Below are 21,877 nucleotides of genomic sequence, written 5' to 3'. Positions count from 1 at the left end.
CCCACCTCGGCCTCCCAAAGTGTTAGGATTACAGGTGTGAGCCACCCACCAAGCCTATATACTGTATTTAGTTTTTAGGCTTAATATATTTAAAAGATATAAATACTTAATACAAAAGTTTGAGAGATACTATATTTAAATATATAAACAACAAAGAAATAATTCAAAGCTGGGAATGATCAATGAGGTTTCAACAACACATACATACCTATACAAACAGTTAACGTGTAGTGTGGAAATTTCAAAAAGGAGGCCAGAAACCACAGAGGATGCTAATATACTTGACAAACGAGAATAGCTATGGACGATGGCCATGTGGCTACCCCAAAACGGCCATGGCTCAGAAATTTTTCAGCATCTAGTGACACATGGTAGGTGGCAGGGAACTTGTATAACACTGGATAACTGTTAGAAGACTTCCCACTAAAAGTTTACTCAGTAAATTTAAAGTTTGACAGGAAATACCTTACCTTGCCTTTTCAACTCTGCCTCCTCCCACCTTACCCTCACACACAAACACAAAAGCAGCCCCACAAGGAGAACATTTTTATACAATTTTCACTAGCTACTATCTGTAACAGAGCTCCATTGAGAGACTCTGTGGAACCAGTGTATATAGTCTTAACGGTCCATACAAAACTAGTTTTATTCAATCAACAGAAATCATAAAAGCAGGTTAGTGGGCCGTCACGTAAACATACTGGTAAATTATCCAGTGTAATAATAAGTGTCCTAAGTTACAATCTTCTTGTAAAGAAAGGGTTATGTTTTCCACTAAAAGATTCAATATTACAACTGAAAAATTATAAGCAATATTTAGAAGAAAAAGAAAGATTCGAAATTCACCAAGTCTAACATTCCCAGTATTCCTTGGATTTAAAAGACAGTTTAGGGTACATGAAAAGTTTTCCTTAAAAAAAGCCTCTTCTGTTGAAATTATTTGGTTGAGGTTTAGTTTTGGCTGCTGTTGCCACTGCTTATTTAAATCAAAAGTACTCTTCCTTCCAAAAGAAGAAAAGAAGACATATAACAAAAATTATATACATGAACAAAATGAACTAAAATACAGCTTAAAAATTTTAATAGTCTGGGAAAACTATCATTTTAAAGAGGTAAAAATACATTTCTGAAGATGAATAATTCAAATGTATGAGATGGTAGACCTCAAATGGAACAAAGATAAATACACTTAACACCTTTATAAAATCTTCACCCTTTAAATTCCACACACACTCTTTTTGATGGTGTCATATATGGAAGACCCTGTACAAAATATTTGAAGGACAAAAAAACCAAATATGAATTATTTTAAAAAACGTATCATCTCTCACGAACAGGTTGTTATCCCAAAAATGTATAAATGGACCAAAATACAAAAAAAAAAGAAGCTAAATTTTCTACAAGTTTAGCAGCTCTCAAAACTCCAAATACAAGTAAAGATTCTTCCTTCCTGAAAAGGAAAATGCAAATATTTTTATCTAGGATTCTTCAATACCAAAGACTAAATATTCATGGCCTCTCTTTTTTCTATAAACTTCCAGAATAGGGATAACTCCATAATCATCTCTGTTCCACCATTGCCAAACACAAGATCTGGCTAAAAATACAGGTTGGGCAACCCAAATCTGAAAATCTGACATCTCAAATGTTTCAAAATCCAAAACTTTTGAGCACTGACATGATGCTCAAAGGAAATGCTCACTGGAGCATTTGGGATTTTCAGATTTGAGATGCTCAAACTGGTATAACTGAAATATTCCAAAATCCAAAAAAATCCAAAATCCAAAACAGTTCTCATACCAAACATTTTGGATAAAGGATACTCAACCTGTAATGTTTAATAAACCAGTGATTTTATTCTTTTTATCATCTTAATTTGGAAAGAAAAAAATGATGCTGTACTTCTAAAAAAGAAAAAATTAATACCTCAGAATATAATCTTACCCTGCTGGGCACTGTGGCTCATTAACGCTCTCACATGGTTCTTCTACCCAACTTTTCTCACCTAAAATATTTTCAAGAAAATAAAATGAATTGAACACGCTTAACAGTAATAATAATTGTGATGCTTGTGAGACACATTAAGACAGATTCCAAAAACAAAGTATGTTAACAGATTGATAGATAACACAGGACATGACTCTGGAGGTGTATAATCAATAAAGAGAATTATTCTGCTTCAAAATAAGAGTTAGTTGATATCAGGAATTAAAAATGGATGCATAATTGTAAGACTAAAACATACTACTGTATTTGTGAGAACTTGAAGGTATCTTTTCCATTTTCAAATTCTTAATATTTTCAGCCAAAATTTACAACCCTCTCCTTCTATCCACTCATCAAAATCCTTGGTATTTTGGTGTCTTAGTTCTCTCTCATATAGAGTCAGGTTCTGTCAAGAAATTTGAAAGAATAATAATAATAATACCTGGACAAGACATCATAATAGTATCACCTTACAAAATGCCCTCGAATCTTTCTAAACAATTTCACATTGACTCTCTCAATGCACAGCAGACAGTGCCCCCATTTACAAGGAGGGAAGCTGGGACATAAAAGTCAGACAGGACTGTAAGAGGGATCTTTCCACAAATACAGCATCAAGTGTGCTGCTATTATCAAAATAACATGAGAGGGTGGTGGCAGGGGAATGAGTGGTTATAGATAAAATATGATTGGTCGTGTGTACATAATCATAATTATGAAGCTGGGTGACGGGTATAATGTTCATTACATACTCTCTCTCCCCATGTGTATGTTTAAAAGTTTCTTTAATAAAAAGTTTTAAAATAATTTTTTTCAGCTAATATAGTTGGCCAATAGCCATGACTCCTAATATAAAAGATAACACCTATGTAAAGCCCAGCTAAGATGCTGGAAGATGCCAGGCTGCTGCAGAGTCCAGTGAGCACCTGACCTTGACACACAGAACTGTAGTTGATGCAGCAGTCGCCCTGGTCCTTGCAGTCATCTGAACAGGCACAGAGGCTTCTGGTCAACCTTTTCTCACCACACCTGAATTTGTTGCAAGTCCATATATGTTCTAGAAACAAACATCAGCAAAATGTGTTTTATGTCTCAAATTCAACATGTCCAAAGTGAACACAGAATTGCTGTCTTCCTGAGTATGATCCATGAGCAACAATGAATGAACAATTTCACAGCTCTTAGTCACTCACAGAATCTGCCACTACCATGGCCACTCTGAACTAATGGGGTAAAATATGTAGGAACCAATTATTATTATTTCACTAAAACTCCAGAATTTTGTCATTTTCAAATTTAGACGCACCTTACCACTATGCAATTCATATGTAGACTTGGCTGCTTCTACCTGCTAAAATTTAATCTAAGTCTGACTCTCAGGCCAAGGTGAGAGGATTGCTTGAGGCCAGGAGTTTGAGATCAACCTGGGAAATGTAGTGAGACCTCATCTCTACAAACATTTTAAAAATTAGCTGGGCACAGTGGTGTGAGCCTGTAGTTCCAGCTACTTGGGAGGCTGAGGCTGGAGGATCTCTTGAGCCCAGGAGTTCAAGGTTGCAATGAGCCATGGTCGAGCAACGACTCTCCAGCCTGGGTGACAGAACAAGTCCCTGTCTTTAAAAAATAAAAACCAATAAAAAATAAATAAATCTCTCTCATTTAAAAATTATTCCATGTCATATGCAGAGAATTCCAAATCTAACTAAGAAAATTTTCATATTCTGATAGTTTCATTTTTAAAAATATAGGTGGACATATAAGATCTCTTGCTGTCAAAGAACCATAATGAAAATATTTCTATATTTCAAGAAGGCTTTTAGAATTTGAATGCAAATTAGATTACAAAGGCTTTCAGCATACATTAAAAATAGACAAAGTTCTGCTATCCATAAAATGTTTAACAAAGAAATTCTGTAAATTTTTTTCTCTTAAGGAACTGTTGAAAGAAAATATAAACGCTAATGTCAAAATGTGTATGTATGCTAAATTAAAAAAAATTCAAATGAATTAGGTAAATCACATACCTGAAAGATACAGAACTTTCCTTGATCTTTTCCTAATGACCATAACTCCATTTTTCCCTGCACATCCTTACCTGGTTCTATACACGTCTCCTGGTAATCTAAACAGCAGTTTCCAAGCTCAACACAGGCAGCATCACAGCGACAGTTCCCAAATGTTCTCTCAAAACAGCGACCTTTGCAACTTTTAACTGAAAATATTGAACAATAAGTCAGATGTTTCTAATCATAATATAATTCAGAGTAAACATCAACGAATACAACTAAATTAGGTGTACACTAGGTTCAAATACCACTTTAGAAAATACAGATGGGGTAATAAAGTAACGCAAAAATCTTTTCCCAAATACACACAAAAAGTGATACAAACAGAAAGTAACCTTATGTACCTGGTTTGTGATTTTTATCTTCTGATGTAGGAAAGAAAGATAACTTTTTTATTATTATTATTACAAACCTTACTGGGTCTAATAAGACTTAAATAACCATGGTATGATAAAATAAAAGTCAGAATAAAGGCCTGTTCTGAATATTTCATGCTATGAAAAAGTTGGCTTAAGCAGGCATGGAGTTCCCTAAAATTTCAAAATGTGGGACAAAAATTTTTTAGAAGTGATTAAGAATATTTTAGAAAGGAAAAGATTACCTAGCCTGCCTCACTCTCAATCCTGGTGTAAAGAAGTAGTGGGTTTGTTCAGAACATGCTCCCTGACCTGAAACACCCATTTCACCTTTAGATCCAGCCTGGCTCCCTCCAAAAAGCTTTCCTAACTCCCCAGCTAGGCCTGATTTCCATTTTTTTTAAGCTCATATAAAACCTTGTCCTTCCCCTCAGTTACTTAATTCCACTTGTAACTAGGTTATTTGGTTAATACCCCAGTTAGACGGCAAACCAAGACCACATCTGGCTTTGCCCAGCATACTGTATCCCTAAAACCCAGCCAGGTGCATGCCATATAGTTGAGATTAGCACATTTTTGCTAAATGAATAAATGGTAGACATGGGAGGAAAGTACTTTTCATGACAAACAACAATTTTACTGTTGAAGTTCATTACTAGATACCTTGATAAGCCGGGTTTCATTGGAGAGCTAGAAAATTAGGACAATGAGAAAAAAAGAAAAAAAGGAACGCATGGAAAATAATGGACATCCAACAACAACAAAAAAAAAGAAATAATCTTAGTTCTTGACTTTAATGGTGTTCTGACCCAAAAAGACACTGCCATGGAATTTACCTCTCATTTGATACTGGGAAATCAGGCAATTTTAGGAAGATGAAGTAACAATAATAATTTCTAGTGTCAGAAATATGAACTTTCCTGACCTGCAGTGGGGGTCAGGGAAGTCTATTAGAATAATAGCTATTACTTGGAGCTCATTAATATGTACCTAATAATTTTTAAAAATACGATGTTGGGCTTGGATTAAAATTGCTATTTTTCAATTTGTATGTGTCAACTCAGGAGTGAATCACTTCATGCCAAAAGATGACATAGGTAAACACTAAAGTCTGTAACTGTTTACTTCAGTTAAACTTAGATACATGTGTTCTGAATAGTTTACTGAATACATAAAATTACTACCTTTCAACAGTACATGATAGCTTAACAATCACTAAAAATTTTTTAAATAATTAATATTACAATCACAGAATAGCCAAACAGAAGAACCTGTTCAATTTTCAAAGCTGAATTCTCTACAATGACCATCAATGATTTTATTGCGAGGGGATGGGGGGGAACTACCTCAAAGACAAGATAATAACCACTACAATTTACTATGATCCAGTTTAATTATTTATTGTAATCTTGTCAATGCTGGATAGATTTCTGCAATTGATGGAAAGAAAAAAATATATCTAGAAGTTTAAAAAATATCACTATGGCTTTGAAACAACCAATGTCTGCAATTTTAGAACCTTAAGAGCACATACTGACAAGTTTCTGGTTGTCCAGGGATGGTAACTGTCACCTAGTAACCTACAGGGCTGCTTCAGCAACTAACTCCTTAGGGGAAAAGGGCAGTAAAGAAGGCCCTCCGAGCCCCTGGAGGAAGTCAGGGAGCATGGGCTCTAGGACAACAGCATCAGAACCCCCGGCCATGTTTTGTAAGTAGAACTTTACATGACTAATATAATACAAGAGCTTCAAGAAGAAGGCTCAAACCAGCGTTGAATTGACAATATCTATGGAGTACCCATAGGAATAGGAGATAATGTTTACCTCAATCACATTCTTAATAAGGCTGTGCACACACACACACACACACACACACACACACACACGACTAATTACCTTCTTTGGCACAGCTTGGTTTCAACCCAAATATACAACCAAGTATTGTTGTTAACACACATACTGACAATACCTGTAGGGAGAAAAGAGAAAATTATATGGTTTCTTTTATAAAAACTATTTTATTTTATTTTTTATTTTTAGAGATAGTGTCTTACTCTGTTACCCAGGCTGGGGTACAGTGGCATGATCATAGTTCACTGTAACCTCGAAATCCTGGCATCAAGGGATCCTCCTTCCTCAGCCTCCCAAAGTGCTGGGATTATAGGCAAGAGCCACTAGGCCTGGCCTTATATAGTTTCAAAATCCTTTTATTTCTCCAAATGTTTTATTGCTTTAAATGTTTCTAAACTTGTTGGTGCTGTTCTTTTTTCCAGTCTGGGGCTAGTCACGTATATGTGTTAACTTTTTGAAAATTCCAACCATACACTTGTGATTTGCATACATTTCTGTATTTTATACTTTAATGAGAAGTTTACTCAAATGTCAACCAACCATTCTATACCACCCAATGTTAATGTAATTAGAAACTCTCCCAGTTAGTATAAATGAATTAGTCATAAAAATTATAACTATTAAGGGAAAGAGAGAGAAAACTCTATTTAGAGTCTGGATTTCCTATGTATTAATCCATTAAAGGCAATATATAGAATATTATATGCCTCTTTTAACAGTTCTACACAAACCCAAACCTAATATCCTCACATGTACTGTGGCACCTTGTGGGAACGAGCCCTGAAGAGGGTCAGCTGACAACCTCCCGTACCAAGTGTTACCACAAACTAGTTGGATTTCAGGCAGGTCACTTAAGCTTTCTAGATACCAGTTTATTCATCTATAAAATTTAAGGGTTGGATTACGTGAACTCTAAACATCTTTCCAGTGCTAACGCTTTGCCACTTTCCCATTGTCCACTCTTCTGGTCTTTGACATTTTTAAAATAAATCGACACACCCTACAACCCCTAAAAATCATGACAGAACTTCTATGAGTTAGAAGACAAAGGAGTAGAATAACCCACAAAATAATCCTCAATTTTTTTTAGTGGGACAAAATTTCCTTGAAAGCTCCTTGGAATGTCAGATTACAGGGCACGTCAATAAAATATTAATTGAGTACCAATGATGCACAAAGACTGTTATACACTGAAGGAAAAAATAAGAGATAGCTCAAGGAGTTTCTATTTGGGTAGGAGAAGTTAAAAACAGCACATCAGTGGCCCATATTTGGTAGGCCCTACAAACCGCCTGCAAAGTTCTACAGTTGTTTAAAGAAGGAGAAAGGTTGGGGTGGTTAGGGAGAGGGAGATCAGAAAGAGTTTCCTAGAGCAAGCCTTTGGCATGGCTCTGAATGGGGTGAAATGATGGCATGATGTTGCCAGGCGGAACTGGAGGAAGGAAAGAGAGGACAGAACACAGCAAACTTCTAGGAGAAAGGGCAGCATAAAGAAGGGTTCCAGGAAGGCAGGCACATGGAAGGTGGCAGATGAATAATGAACAGCCTATCTTAGCTGAAACCAAGAAAATGCAAAGGGGAATGGACAATGGGTGGAGGTATGGAAAGATGGTGTAGTATTTCTGGAAAGCTAAGGTGAACAGATAATAGAGACAGGAGGAATGGGTGAATAGGACCAAGTGGATGGTTGGTGGAGGCTTTTATAAGAATTCATTCCTTCAAATGAAGAGTATCGAGTACTGACTATGTACTGGACATTCAGTAATAAAACAGACATGACCTCTGCTCTCGAGGTGCCTACTGTCAAGTGACTGCAAAGACTTAAGAGGAAGTGAATGGTAAGGAAAGTGAGGCAGCAGGTCTTACTTACTTCAAAATAAAATGGATAAAAGAAAAGAAGAGTTTTTGCAAAGAAAGCAAAAGGTTAGCCTTCTTTAAGGATGCAAAAACATGTATTTTTCTTTGTGTATGTGTGTATATTCCTTAAAATAAGGAGGTATCAGAGGAAGAGCTTGAGCAAGTCAACAAGGGCAAATAAGCAGAACAAGGTATGAGAAGAGAATAGTAATGGATTCTCCTAAACTTCTGATGGTGGTGTAAACTGACACAACTGTATGGAAAGATAATCTCTAAAAATACCTATCAAAAACATCACAAATGGCCAGGCACTTTGAGAGGCTGAGGTGGGGGGATCACTTTAGGCCAGGAGTTCGAGACCAGCCTGGTCAACATGGTGGAACCCCATCTCTACTAAAAATATAAAAAATTAGCCCAGCATGGTGGTGCACGCCTATAATCCCTGCTGCTCGTGGGCGCTTAGACAGGAGAATCGCTTGAACCCTGGAGGCGGAGGTTGCAGTGAGCGCAGGTCGCACCACTGCACTCCAGACTGGGCGACAGAGCAAGATGCTCAAAAAAAATTAAAAAAAAAAAAAAAAAAAAAAAAAAAACTAAACCAAAACAACAACAATAAAAACTGTTTTACTGTCAATTATAAATGTATAAGAAAATAAAACATAGTAAAACATCTATATTTAGTGTATTATAACTTAAAACATTAAAAACATGAAGAATTGGCAAGGCACGGTGGCTCGTGCCTGTAATCCCAGCACTCTGGGAGGCCAAGGCAGGTGGATCACGAGGTCAGGAGTTAAAGACCCGCCTGGCCAAGATGGTGAAACCCCGTCTCTACCAAAAATACAAAAATTAGCCAGGTGCAGTGGTAGGCTCCTGTAATCCCAGCTACTTGGGAGGCTGAGGCGGAGGTTGCAGTGAGCCAAGATCACACTACTGCACTCCAGCCTGGGCGACAGAGTGAGACTCTGTCTCAAGAAAAAAAAAAAAAAAAAAACCATGAAGAATTGAAATTGTATTTATCTGTAAACTTATCTAGAATAGTCCAAACAGTACTTACCTTCCTCTCATCTATCACGTAACTCACAATACAGAGTGAGAATATTTTCTACACCTTGGAGAATTGTCATATTCCATATTCCTTTCTAAATTTAGATCAGTTTCCAATGTTTTCACATAACCTTTGCACCTTCAACATTACGAAATGTCTCCAAGAGGAAGTTTTGTGCCAGTGTCACTCCCTCTGGGATATCTTCATTCTTTTTCTCACAACCACTCTCCTCATTTGTGTCAAAAAATTCAGCTTCACTAGACTCCTCTGGCTTCATATCTGGAGTCTATTGCACCATGGCAGTGTTAGTATTCCCACGGTTAGCTATTTCTTCCATAACTCCATTTACTTTGACTTCAATTTCACTTCCAGCATTATTACCTCTTTTCTTTTCTTTACTTTACTTTCATTCTTTATCAGTTCATTCACTTTTTCAATTATCCAATTTAAAAAATGTCATATAGGTTTACCTCTGAGAGGCAAAGCAACAACACAACTACATGCTTTTGCTGTCTGTGCATGAACTGACTAAAAGATGCCTATGGGCTAATCACTGACAGATTTTGAAAGAAATGATGCAATTGGTCACTGACCATAATTTGCACTTGCTATTTGCACAGTGATTTGTGGATTGATGAGCTAGCAGCAAAGTTTGTACTTTACGCAATTACTTACAGTTAATATATCTTGGTAAATGAAATTTGAACTATGTTGTTGGGAGCTGGTTTTATTTAATTAAACTGTGGTAACTGAAATTGTGCATGTCAGAGAATCATGCAAAGCTAGTACTAACTGTACTCTCACAAGTGGCCAAAATAGTTGTCCAAGGAGTTTATTTCAAAACTATATTCATAAAACAAACAAACAAAAAACTAGGAACAACCTAAGCTCATTTTAAGGAAGCTGGTTGAACAAGTCATATTTTACTTATACAATAAAATACTCTCAGGGGGTTAGCCTCAGAGATAGGCATGTCAGAAGGCTGAGAGGAAGATATACACACACACAGAAAAACACCACATACACACACAAAATAAACTAAGGTATAGCAATAGGAAGCTAGAAACAGCTGATGATGAACCTCTTCAATCTTCTTGGCCAAGTAAGAAGCATCAGGGTGGGAGTGTGGAAGGAATAGAGAGGGCTTAGAGCATCCCATGTGAAAAATGGCAACAAACCAGTGGGGACAACGAAGACTGTCAACGAGGGAAGAGTAAAAAGACCCTTAAGCTCTGGCAGCCCAGCTTAATCTGAAATCATGAAATATAACAAACTTGAATGGCCTGAAATTCTAGGAGTGGAAGTGGGAAAATGGAAAAAAAAAAAAAAAAAAGACGACATGCCCTGGGAGAGGGAAAGGTGGGGAAAACAGAACACAAAAGGGGATAAGAGAATTAAGGCATGGGTGGAATGGCTGAAAGGGGCAAGACCAATTGGATATGAGTATTTGAGCAGAAGAACTAGATGGACAGGAAAACTACTATGGAAAGACTAGGTGGTAAGCAAGCATTTAAATGGTAACCATTGGTTTAAAATACACATGGTTTATATATAGCTCTTTATCCTCTTGTTAAGTAGCTGAAGGCACATGCTGACTTTTAAAAATCACCTCTTCATTATTAAAAAGAAGTTCTTGATTTACCTTTTATAAGATGAGGCATAGCATAGAACTGAAACAAAAGTATGACAATAGAAATGATCATTTCTCATTTACAGTCACATCCATAAAAGATGAAATTTAGAATATCTACTACTCTGTTACAAAACACCTAATCAGAATGATTTTTAGTAGGAAATTCCCCTTCAACAATTTTCAGAGCTGTGAAACCTAATTTAGTTTGAATCTTTTTGTCAAAGCAGTTTAACTCATCAATATCATAATCTACCATCCATTTTAATCTCCATAACAATTTAGGTATTTTTCAAATTTTAATATTTTCTAAGAAACCATAGAAAAACATCTTATCTTAGAAAACAAGAAACTGGGAGACAGAAAGTAAAAGCAAAGTTTTTGGAATATTTGGAGTCTCCTGCTTCTTTAGTTAACTAAATCATTAGTTCTTAGGCATTTAGTGAGTCAAAAGAAATACTAAAAAAAAAAAAATTTTCCCTCACCGATTCCCTCAAATACAATGGCATTAATATCATGTGTATTATTCTCTCTGTATCAGGCATTCACTGAAATATGAGTGTCCACAATGTGCAGTCCCTGTACTAAAGACCAGAGATACAAAGAAAACAACTCCTACCCTTACAGAGAAACAAAGGAAGTTGGCCGGGGGAAGCATTAGAACGAATGATTGCAATGGACATCAGTAGAAACATGTGAAAAATGCTAACATACTAACAACACAGTGGAGAGCGGAAAAGAAGAAAAGGGTTTCAAAAGGCTTTACAAAGAGAGATTTGGAGAAAAAGGGACCTCTCCCTCTATCAGTAAACAAAGGTTTGATTATCTGCAAGATGCAATGTATTTAGATTCCGTGGGGAAATACAAAAAAAAAATTAATTTGTGGTGAAGTCCTAACGTCAGAGTTTATAAATCTAATAAAGGCAACAACAACTCTGGAATGATGCCATAGGCTGATGATAAAGATATGACACAGTTAGAAGCAACCTAAGAAATGACATAGTGGTGACCATATATACGCCATGGTGCTTCATGCAAAGCCACAGAGGCAGGGAAGACAACACCAGCCTGGGAAGGAGAAAATAACAATAACAATCATGGCTGTCACTTCTCTAGTAATTCCTATGTGCCAGGCACTTTTCTAAGAGTTTTATATTAAATCATTTAATCCACACTATAACATCACAAGACAGATTATGATTAACACAGTTTAAGGAAGGTGAGCTACGGAGGTTAGTAACTTGCCAAGGACTGGGGGTTGATAAGCATCCACAGCAAGATTTGAACACAGGCAGGCAGAGTGTAAAGGAGGCAGGTAGAAGCGGGAAGGGAAGGGGCTGGAGGGAAAAGGGAGGGAACAAAAGGGTCCTGAGGCAGCCTGGGGGCGGTCAGTGGAGTGTGTTCAGGCACTGAAATATGAAAGTGACAGGACTGGATTTACAAATCCCAGAATGATCCCTTGGGATCATTGTGGAAGGCTATGTTATGAGTCCGGTGGGAAATGAGGCCTTGGACTTGCTGGACCCTCTTCACCGAGGAGATGCTAGCACCATGTTTCTCTAGGTCTTTCCTCACCCCTAGTTACTGCAGCTCTTACCATGCTCCGTAAGATTTGTCTGTCTCTTAACTAGACTGTGAGTTCCCGAGAGGCATGGATTTATTTACTCAATCCTGTGTTTTCCATGTCTAGCATGGTGCCTTGCACAAAGTAAACATTCAACAAATAATCGTTAAGCTGAACATCAGCAAGCTGTGATTTAAACATAAATGGGGAGAAACCATAAACCCCCTAATTTTCCTCATCTAAGCTGACAACGTCAGTTTGTTAAGTGACATTGTGTCTGCTTTACATAAAGGATACCTACAACAAATATACACACAAAATTTTGTTTAGGAAATGGTAGATTGCTGGATGTGGTATTCCAATGTGTCGGATGGTATGAAAATGTCATTTGAAATGAATCAGCTGACTACATTGCCTATCAGTCCTCTGATCTTTGACCAAAGTTGCGTGCTTTCTGAAAAAGAACTGTGAGGATTCAGACCAGCATGGTGCTGGGAGTCTTCACGGGATTTTGTTTGCTGGAGGATGGGGATTCGATCCTATTGAGTAAATCCAGTGCCAAGAAACTTCTACAAGATATTCAAAGGGAGACTCAAAGACAACACATTCCTGAAAAACTTCGGAGCATTACAAAAGCTCAAAGCAGAAGTTAGAATCTCTTCTAAAAAAAGTTCCTAAGTCCACTCAAGCAGTTGTTCATGCATGCTTGGTCTCTTATGCACTCAGTATCACTTTAGTTACGTTAGATTTATCTGAAGAAGATCCTCTCAAACTGCAGTGAAACTTGATGTGAAGCCATTTACATAACTAGTCACATGAAAATCAGGAAAAGAGACATCCAGCACTGAACAAGTACATCACATAGGGACAAATCTCACAATCTCTCAGCGAAACACTAACACTGAAGAAATTGACACCTGCCTGGTAGAAAGAGCTTCAAGTTCAAAATGACTTTGGTTCAAATCCCACCTTTCAATTCATTTATTCAGCATTGAACAAATATTTCTTGAGACCCTACTACATCTCAAGCACTGACCTAGTGTGGGAGAGACACCTGTGCACAAAACAACTGCAGTGGTCTCAGGCGGCTTGCATTCTTCCGACTTCTAGACAACCAGCAGCTGTGAAAGTAGGGAATATTTCAAATCCTCACTAAGCCTCATTTTTAAATCTATGAAGTGGTGATAATACCCACCTCATAAAGTTGGCAGGAGCCTTCGGCGGAATGTACAAAACATGCCTAGATTGGTGACGAGGGCATAGGGTTACTGAATAAATGGTAGTTCCTACTAGAAGTATTCAATCACTGAAAGGACTGGGCCCACTACAGATTCTTCCAAAGGGATAGTACAACTTTACCAATGTTTGTCAACTGTAGGACAGCCTAGTTCCTATTTTCTTAAATGCCATAAACCAGTGCATTAACATTTTTCCTTTTCTTGTTTTAGTTCTACAGTAATCTGTTTTCAACAGTAGCTGAAGACCATGCAGGAGCAAGGAATCTGAGAAGAAATACAACATATTATTTTGCAGGAAATGATGGCACTAGACATTTTAGTTATAGGTATACAGCGGCCTTCCAGCCCATGCTACTGAAAAGGGAATTCATGTAAACACCAGTTTGTATTAATATATTAGAGATTTCTACAGATTCATATCTATCTGCACTTTTAATATATTGCAGCCCTAGACTGATCCAAGCATTTTGGGTACAAGTAGCTGTGAAAAATCCTAAAACAAATGCCATAAAACATCTATATTATTTGCACTTCTGGGAGTTTATACTAAGGTTAAGAAAGTATGTACAAATATTTAGATGTAAATATATACATTACAGTACTATGTATAAGAAAAAATAGACATACACATAATGTCCAAGAGTAGGAAAATAGCTAAAGAAATATAGACCATTTATATAACTGTTATACAGCCATTAGCAGTGATGATTTAGAAGAATATTTAATTGACATGGAAAAATGACACATTATTGGGTATAAAGAACAGATTATAAAACAGAATGGGTAATATGGTCCCAATTTTTGGTTATACATAAATCTACAGTTGATGGATGGGCTTGCAAGTTATTTTGTCATCTTCTTAGTGTTTATATTTATTTTCCAAAGTTTCTCCAATGGACCCATGTACTTTTGGAATCAGTACACAGGACAACCACAGGACTAATGTGGGTATTAGTGACCCAGAGTAAACTCTTCCTCATTCTGGCATTTTAGGGGTTCTCAGCATAACAGTAAGCTCCTTCTCTGCCTATTTACCTTAGGCAAACTTCAATAAACAAATTCTGCCTGAATACTCAAAGCTCCATGAAATCTACCTAATCTCTCATCCTTAAATATAAATGAACCACCATGATTCACCAGTCATTTGAGGTAAGCCTAAAACAAAAGTCTAAGATCAACACAGAAGGGTAAAGGGGAGAGGAGAATAGAAAAAAAAAAAAAAGAAATAAAAAGACATCTTATTAAGTATATTCAATGGGATTCAAAAAGACATATACAAAACTTCACATCAAAGAGTCCTAATATCAAGTATCCAAAGTAATAAATCATAGAAGAAGGCTCATACCGATTCACATCATTGCAAAATTCCAGGACAACAACAGTAAAAAGATCTTCAAGTGAAAGGCCATGCTAACTTCATAAACTAGGCTGTAACGATGGTAAGATTAGAGTTCGTTTCTCCTTGGAGGTTTAGAAGAACTCAGTGGTGAACGTATCTGGGCCTAGAAAAATCTGTGTAAGAAGTTTATTAATTTGTGGTTCAATCTCTTCATGGGTTAGAGAATTACTTAGACTTTCTAATTGTTCTGAGTCATTTTGATAAGTTGTATTTTTTCTTGTAATTTTTCATTTCACCTACATTTTTAAACATATTGTTATAAAGTTGTTTATAATAATCCTTTGTTATACTTTCAATGTCTGGAGCATCTCTATTTGTGTTCTTTTTCATTCCTGATATGATTTGTACTGCCACCCTTTTTTTGTCTGTTTTTTTACTTAATCAGGCTAACCGGGAGTAATCTTATCTTTTCTTTTGTATGCTTACTGTTATTTTATTAATTTCTGGTCTTACTCTTATTTTTCTTTCTTTCCATATCTAGGCTTAACGTTCTGGGTTTCGGTTTTTTTTTTTTTCTTACTGTTAATATGAATGCTTAGATTATAGCTTTTCAGACTTTTCTTTTAATATTACTATTATTCTAACTTGTAAACCCCTTAAGACATCATTGTTTTATAAGTTCATTTAAACTTACCAAATATTTACCACTTTCTTTATGCATTTTTTCTTCTCAGCTTTCATCTGGAATCATCAGCCTAAAGTACATCTTTCAGATTTTTCCTTATAGCAGACTCTCTCAGTATTCGTTAGTCTGTACATGTCTTTGGTTTATTCTTGTTTTTGAAAGATATTTCTACTGGATATGCAAATTCCAGCTTGGCAATTATTTTCTTTTGGCACAGTGATGATATCATTACACTACCTTATGCTTTAATCATCACCACTGAGAATCCAGTCATCAGACTATCATCCTTTTGAAGTGTATCTGTCTTATTTTCTCCAATACCTTCAAACTTTTTTATTTTCAAGTTTGTGTTCTACAATGTTATTCTGTTGTCAACATATATTTATTTTGTCTATTCTACTTAAGATTCAATAAGCTACATGAATCTAAAGATTGGTGTCTTTCATGAGTTCTTGAATTGTCATTTCTTCAAATAGTGTTCAAAATAAGAAATAAGGCAAGATAGATAATAGTAATAGAAAAAAGTATATTATTTTAAAAAAGATCTAGAAAGCTAAAAAAATAAAATTTCTAGAAATGAAAAATAAAATGAATAAAATTAACTAAATGATTTAAGAGCAAAAGAGACATGGTAGAAGACACTAAAGATTAAATATTAATGCCTGCCTATGTGATGCCTGGGAACATCTAATATGATAATTGCCTTAGAGCAGAATGCCCTACATCCTCATAATTATGTCAGCCTTGGCAATTATGGGAATAGTAATATTTATTATCTCATTAACAGGTCTCAAGATTCACAGAAATCATTACAGGAATATCTATCAACTTACAGCTGGCATAGGTTGAAAATGACAATGATGGAAGGGGAAGTAGTAAAGAAGTAATGGAAGAGTTATTTTATAAACTTTTGTTTGTTTGGTTGGTTGGTTTTTGGTTCGTTGGTTGGGTTTTTTTTTTGTTTGTTTGTTTGTTTTGAGACAGAGTCTCACACTGTAACCCAGGCTGGAGTACAGTGATGAGAGCTCACTGCAACCTCCACCTCCCAGGTTCAAACGATTCTCCTGCTTCAGCCTCCCAAGTGGCTGGGACTACAGGCATGCACCACCACAGCCAGCTAAGTTTTGTATTTTTAGTAGAGAGGGGGTTTCACCATGTTGGCCAGGATGGTCTCAAACTCCTGACCTCAGGCGATCTGCCCGCCTTGGCCTCCCAAAGTGCTGGGATTACAGGCATGAGCCACCGTGTCTGGCCTTTATAAACTTTTAAGCAATTTATCAAACTACACACACACACACACACACACAATGACAACAGGAACCCCAAATAAGCTAGAAAACTCACTCTTGTTCTTGGTGGACAAGGTCATTTATTACCAAACCACTGCTTGTAAAGACTGACAAGAAGCAATCAGTAGGCTAATGGCAACATAACTGAGGGGAACCCTGCTGGTTTCCTTTGCCTCTGCACAGATCCACACATAAGGTAGTACTTGTCACTACCTGCTCAAGCCCAGCTGCTAAAGCACGTCTAGGACCTCTCTGTGTGAGCTCTAAGCAGGCTAAGATCACAAGCACTTTCCCTAAAAAGGGATTCCTGCTTCTATGGATAAAAAGAATCTCTGCCTATGGATGTCAGTACTGCACTTTCCACAAACATAAAAGGAAGAATATTGGCTTTAAAATGAGTAATGTTAAGACAGGAGTCCACAAAAACATGCTTCAAAGACTCATCACAGCAATTTTGTTTGACTTTCCAAGAATCCACCATCAACTCATTTTTTTACAATAATGATTAATGAAATTGCTGGACGTATGCCATCATGTCAAACAGTACTTGCTTCTAATTTGTGTCAGTGTCATAAATCTCGTGCATTTAAAAAAACGCCAAGTTCTTCTATTATTTGGTAAGTGGGGAAAATCAGTAGCAGGCTGAGTTTAATAGATTTTATCTAAGTGGATTCTAATTGTGAATAAAGAGAACAATAAGATTTTGTCTAAGTGGATGCTAATTGTGAATAAAGAGAACAGTATTCATTAAAACACACACACACACACACACACACATATACTCGGCTGGGTGTGGTGACTCACGCCTGTAATCCCAGCACTTTGGGAGGCTGAGGCGGGCAGATCACCTGAGGTCAGGAGTTCAAGACCAGCCTGACCAACATGGTGAAACCCTGTCTCTACTAAAAATACACAAAATTAGCCAGGCATTGCAGCGGGTGCCTGTAATCCCAGCTACTAGGCAGGCTGAGGCAGGAGAATCACTTGAACCCAGGAGGCAGAGGTTGCAGTAAACTGAGATCACACCATTGCACTCCAGCCTGGGCAGCAAGAACAAAACTCCATCTCAAAAAAAAAAAAGAAAACCACACACTCTTTTTGGGGATCTTTTGTGCTTTCTGTCACATCTTTCTTTTGAAAGAACAGAAGACAAGAGAAATAAAGTCAGAGAAGGTTGAGAAGTTTTACAATTACGACACGAAATGGAAATCCTTAAGTGGTCCCCATATGTCACTTAAGGGATCTGGGCCTTTAACCTTTCTTTAAATGAAAAATTAAGATAATCACAAGTATATTTTTTTAACTTTCAAGTATGATATGATGTACATGAAAGAGAACAGAATCCCCTAAATCTAATATAATGTTAGGAGTCACTGGTAATAGAAAATGCAGCTCAAAACAATTATTTTAAATGATGTGAACACATGGACACATGAGGGGGGAACAACACCCACTGGGCCTGTCAGGGGTGCAGGGAGGGAAAGCATCAGGAAGAATAGCTAATGGATGCTGGGCTTAATACCTGGGTGATGGGATGATCTGTACGGCAAACCACCTCGGCACGTGTTCACCTATGAAACAAACCTGCACATGAACCCCTGAATTTAAAATAGAAGTTGAAGAAAAAAAATAATAAAAATAAAAATAAACAATTATTTTAGATAAACATAGTATAGATTTGGTTGGACTAGTATCTTGGGCAAATAAAACTATCAGATTCTTCTCTAAGCTAAAATTAGTAATCCAGAAAAAGGTACTTTAGTACCTCTGATATTTAAGCAAATAATCATTACATCATTTCTCTTTTTAATTAATTATCCTGATAAATAAGCATTTGAAGAACAGACTCAAAGAAAACTCCTATCAGTAACTCATGGGAGCTGGTAATGACAATTGACAAAATCATTTTTTTAGAAGGAAAGGTTAAAATGAAATATCAAATTAAAAGACTGGCTTAAGAAAACAGGAATGATTCACATTTTACCAGTTAAACTGTAAGTAAATTACACATTAAAATTCCAGCCAATTCAATTAAAAATATAAGTTTGGTGAAATTGTGACCATAATCACAAAGAGACCAGTAACTCTCAATGGTTTCATACCTGAATTACTTTTAGAGCTTTGTGTATTACTTCTGGAGCTCTGTGATCTTGAGAAAGTTACATTATTTATGTCCCTTTATCAATAAAAATAAAGAGTTGGACTAAATATTTTCTATGGTCCCTAATAAATGTAAAATGTCTACAAATTTACTTCTCTCTGGAAATGAATCATACCTTTATTTGAATAACCCCTGACCCTATATCCTGTACCCTCTTCTCTTAAAGACTATTACCTCAGCTGAGCGTGGTGGCTCACACCTGTAATCACAGCTCTTTGGGAGGCCAAGGCGGGCAGATCACGAAGTCAGGAGTTTGAGACCAGCCTGGCCAACATGGTGAAACCCCGTCTCTACTAAAATGGTGAAACCCCATCTCTACTAAAAATACAAAAAAAAAATTAGCCAGGCGTAGTGGCACACGCCTGTAATCCTAGCAACTCAGGGGCCTAAGGCAGGAGAACTGCTTGAACCCAGGAGGCGGAGGTTGCAATGGGCTGAGATCATGCCACTGCACTCCAGCGTGGGCGACAGAGTGAGACTCCATCACAGAAAAAAAAAAAAAAGGACTATTACCTCAAATATGTACATGCATAAGATTCTTGGTTGAACACAGGCTATTAGAATGAGAAGTTTGTCTTGAGAAGCTCCTGAAACACCAGCCCAGGAGCCTCACTTCCCCAGGCAAAGCAGAAAAGGGGCCAGAAACTCACCTGCAGCAGGCCCTTTATATTTGAAATGTTTCCTGGGTTTCTGCAAGCCCTCCAGACAGCTGATATTTCTAGGGCAATTATTCTCCTCTCCTATCATGCTCATTCATTTTTGTTTCAATAAGTACCAAACATTTTCAAAGACAAAGATAAAATTTAACCAGCACCTACAACTTCTGCCTCAGTGGGCAAATCACTTCTCTACTAAGATCTCACCAAATGCTTTCACAGGTCATTTCTCTCTGAAGTTAAAGGTCAAAGAATAAAACATCCATCTCATAGTATAAAGTAATGGTTTCGTTGAGCTTTCATGTTCACCTTCACTCCATGACTTGTAGACCGTCATTGTGTCTTGAGACACAAGCATTTCATCAATAAGGAGAGTGACAGAAAACACCTCAACTGCACAGCAGAATCACTCTTTAAAAGGCTAAAGGGTCCCTCCTCGGATACAGCCTCCAGCCACTGGAACTTCTATTTAGATTCACAGATAGTTAACCCCCAGAAGTAATCACAGAATTATTAAATATCCATTCCTCTGTTCTTGGTCTGATAGTTTTAACTGTCTCCTGTCTTTAGTAGGACTGTCACTGTAGCAAAATGCTGTTTTTGTGGTCTTTCTTTATCTATTGTACTGATTTACTTCAGCATCTTAAGAAAAGCAATCTATTGAGAAAAAAGATCTTGAAGTGCTTAGTAAACAAAATTTCTATCTCTTTCCTGATAACAAAATAAAATGGCAAATGGAGCAAATGTTTAAAGGTATAAAATAAAATCGCCAGAAGGAAAGATGAGCAAATATTTTTATAATTTTGCTTTACAAGTATGACACAAAATCCAAAAATTATAATGGAAAAGTTGATACATTATTTGAGTTCATAAAAATTGAAAATTCCTGTAAAGCCAAAAAAACAAAAATCCACCACATTGGGATGGGGGAACAAAGATAAGAGATTTTTGGTATATGACAATAGATAATAGGATATAAAAATCAAGTAGAAAAAAAAATCCAATTTTTAAAAATACCAAAAGTAATAAACCAACTATTTAAAGAAAATAGCTAATAAAAATATAAAACATTCACTCTCATTAAAAAAAAATCAAAGAACTACAAATCAATGAGTCCCTTTCCTGCCCAACAAAATGAACAAACATTAAAAAGACTGATAATCACAAGCGCTGACAAGCACATGAGGAGAAATAGACTCTTTCACACTGTCTTCACAGAGTGTAAGTTCCTTTCTAAAAGGTCATTTCAATGAATCTACCTACATTCAAAGTGTGCATATTTACCACTCTTGCAATTCCATTTCTATTATCTGCTAGAAATATTCACATAAGCACACAAAGATATGCACACAGAGATATTTATTGTAGCAGTGTTTGGAACTGCAAAAACTTGCAAATAACCTAAATTTCTGTTTATAAATCATGGAGCAAATATAATTTGGTAAATCCAAACAACATAAAATACTATCCAATTATTTTAAACTTATGTAGATCCATCACTGGAATACTTGCTCTTAAAGCCGTCAGCCCCCATGTAAGCAGTTACCCTTACACGGAGGACACCATGCTACGAGGAATCCCAACCATTCCGTGCACAGAAACCACCTGGGGAGGCCCTAAGACTGCATGAAGAGACAGAAAGATGCCTGGCCAGCCCCTAAATTCCCCAGCCCTTGCTGTTCCAACTCTAAGTCACCATCTAACTGCAGCTGCATGAGACCCTGATTCACACAGGTCCAGTCAAGCCTTTCGTGGACTCCTGACACACCAAAAACTATGAGAGATTTTTGAGTTTACAGAGCTGATGACTAGGTGCTGAACAGAGATGAATTTATCAAGTTGGTCACACAAACCAAGATGGCTCCCTGCCCACATGAGGAAGCATGCTTGCCTTTCTCCTTCTCCCAGATCTTATGCCTAAATCATTCCCAAGGTAAAGTGCACATCTGGCCAGCTTCATTCTGAGGTAATAACCTGGTTATTCATCACTTCATTGGAGAAAGGGAGATGTCTGAAAACTAATCCACACGTATAGTGCAATGGAGGCATGGGTGGTGTGATGCCCACCTTTGGGAAATGCACAGAGTTCAGGCACAAAGGTTTATGTAAGTCCACTCCTAATTTGCAGGGTGGAGAAACTGACTTTTGATTA

The 21,877-nt window shown here is 36.9% G+C and overlaps 1 protein-coding gene across 1 annotated transcript in view; it reads right to left on the bottom strand.

Moving 5' to 3' along the window:
• Positions 1 to 21,877, bottom strand: part of ENPP1 (ectonucleotide pyrophosphatase/phosphodiesterase 1) — an 81,071-nt gene that overhangs the window by 35,206 nt on the left and 23,988 nt on the right. The window contains exons 2-5 of the mRNA XM_024248916.3: positions 6,304 to 6,376; positions 4,082 to 4,198; positions 2,918 to 3,043; positions 1,945 to 2,005 (exon numbers count right to left, since the gene is read on the bottom strand). Coding sequence (XP_024104684.2) covers positions 1,945 to 2,005; positions 2,918 to 3,043; positions 4,082 to 4,198; positions 6,304 to 6,376 — 377 coding nt within the window. The remainder of the gene's footprint in view (positions 1 to 1,944; positions 2,006 to 2,917; positions 3,044 to 4,081; positions 4,199 to 6,303; positions 6,377 to 21,877) is intronic.

The sequence above is a fragment of the Pongo abelii genome, chromosome 5 (assembly GCF_028885655.2).
Source record: "Pongo abelii isolate AG06213 chromosome 5, NHGRI_mPonAbe1-v2.0_pri, whole genome shotgun sequence".
Lineage (NCBI taxonomy): Eukaryota > Metazoa > Chordata > Mammalia > Primates > Hominidae > Pongo > Pongo abelii.
Note: the sequence above shows the minus strand (reverse complement) of the source record. Positions and strands in the feature narration are given on the sequence as shown.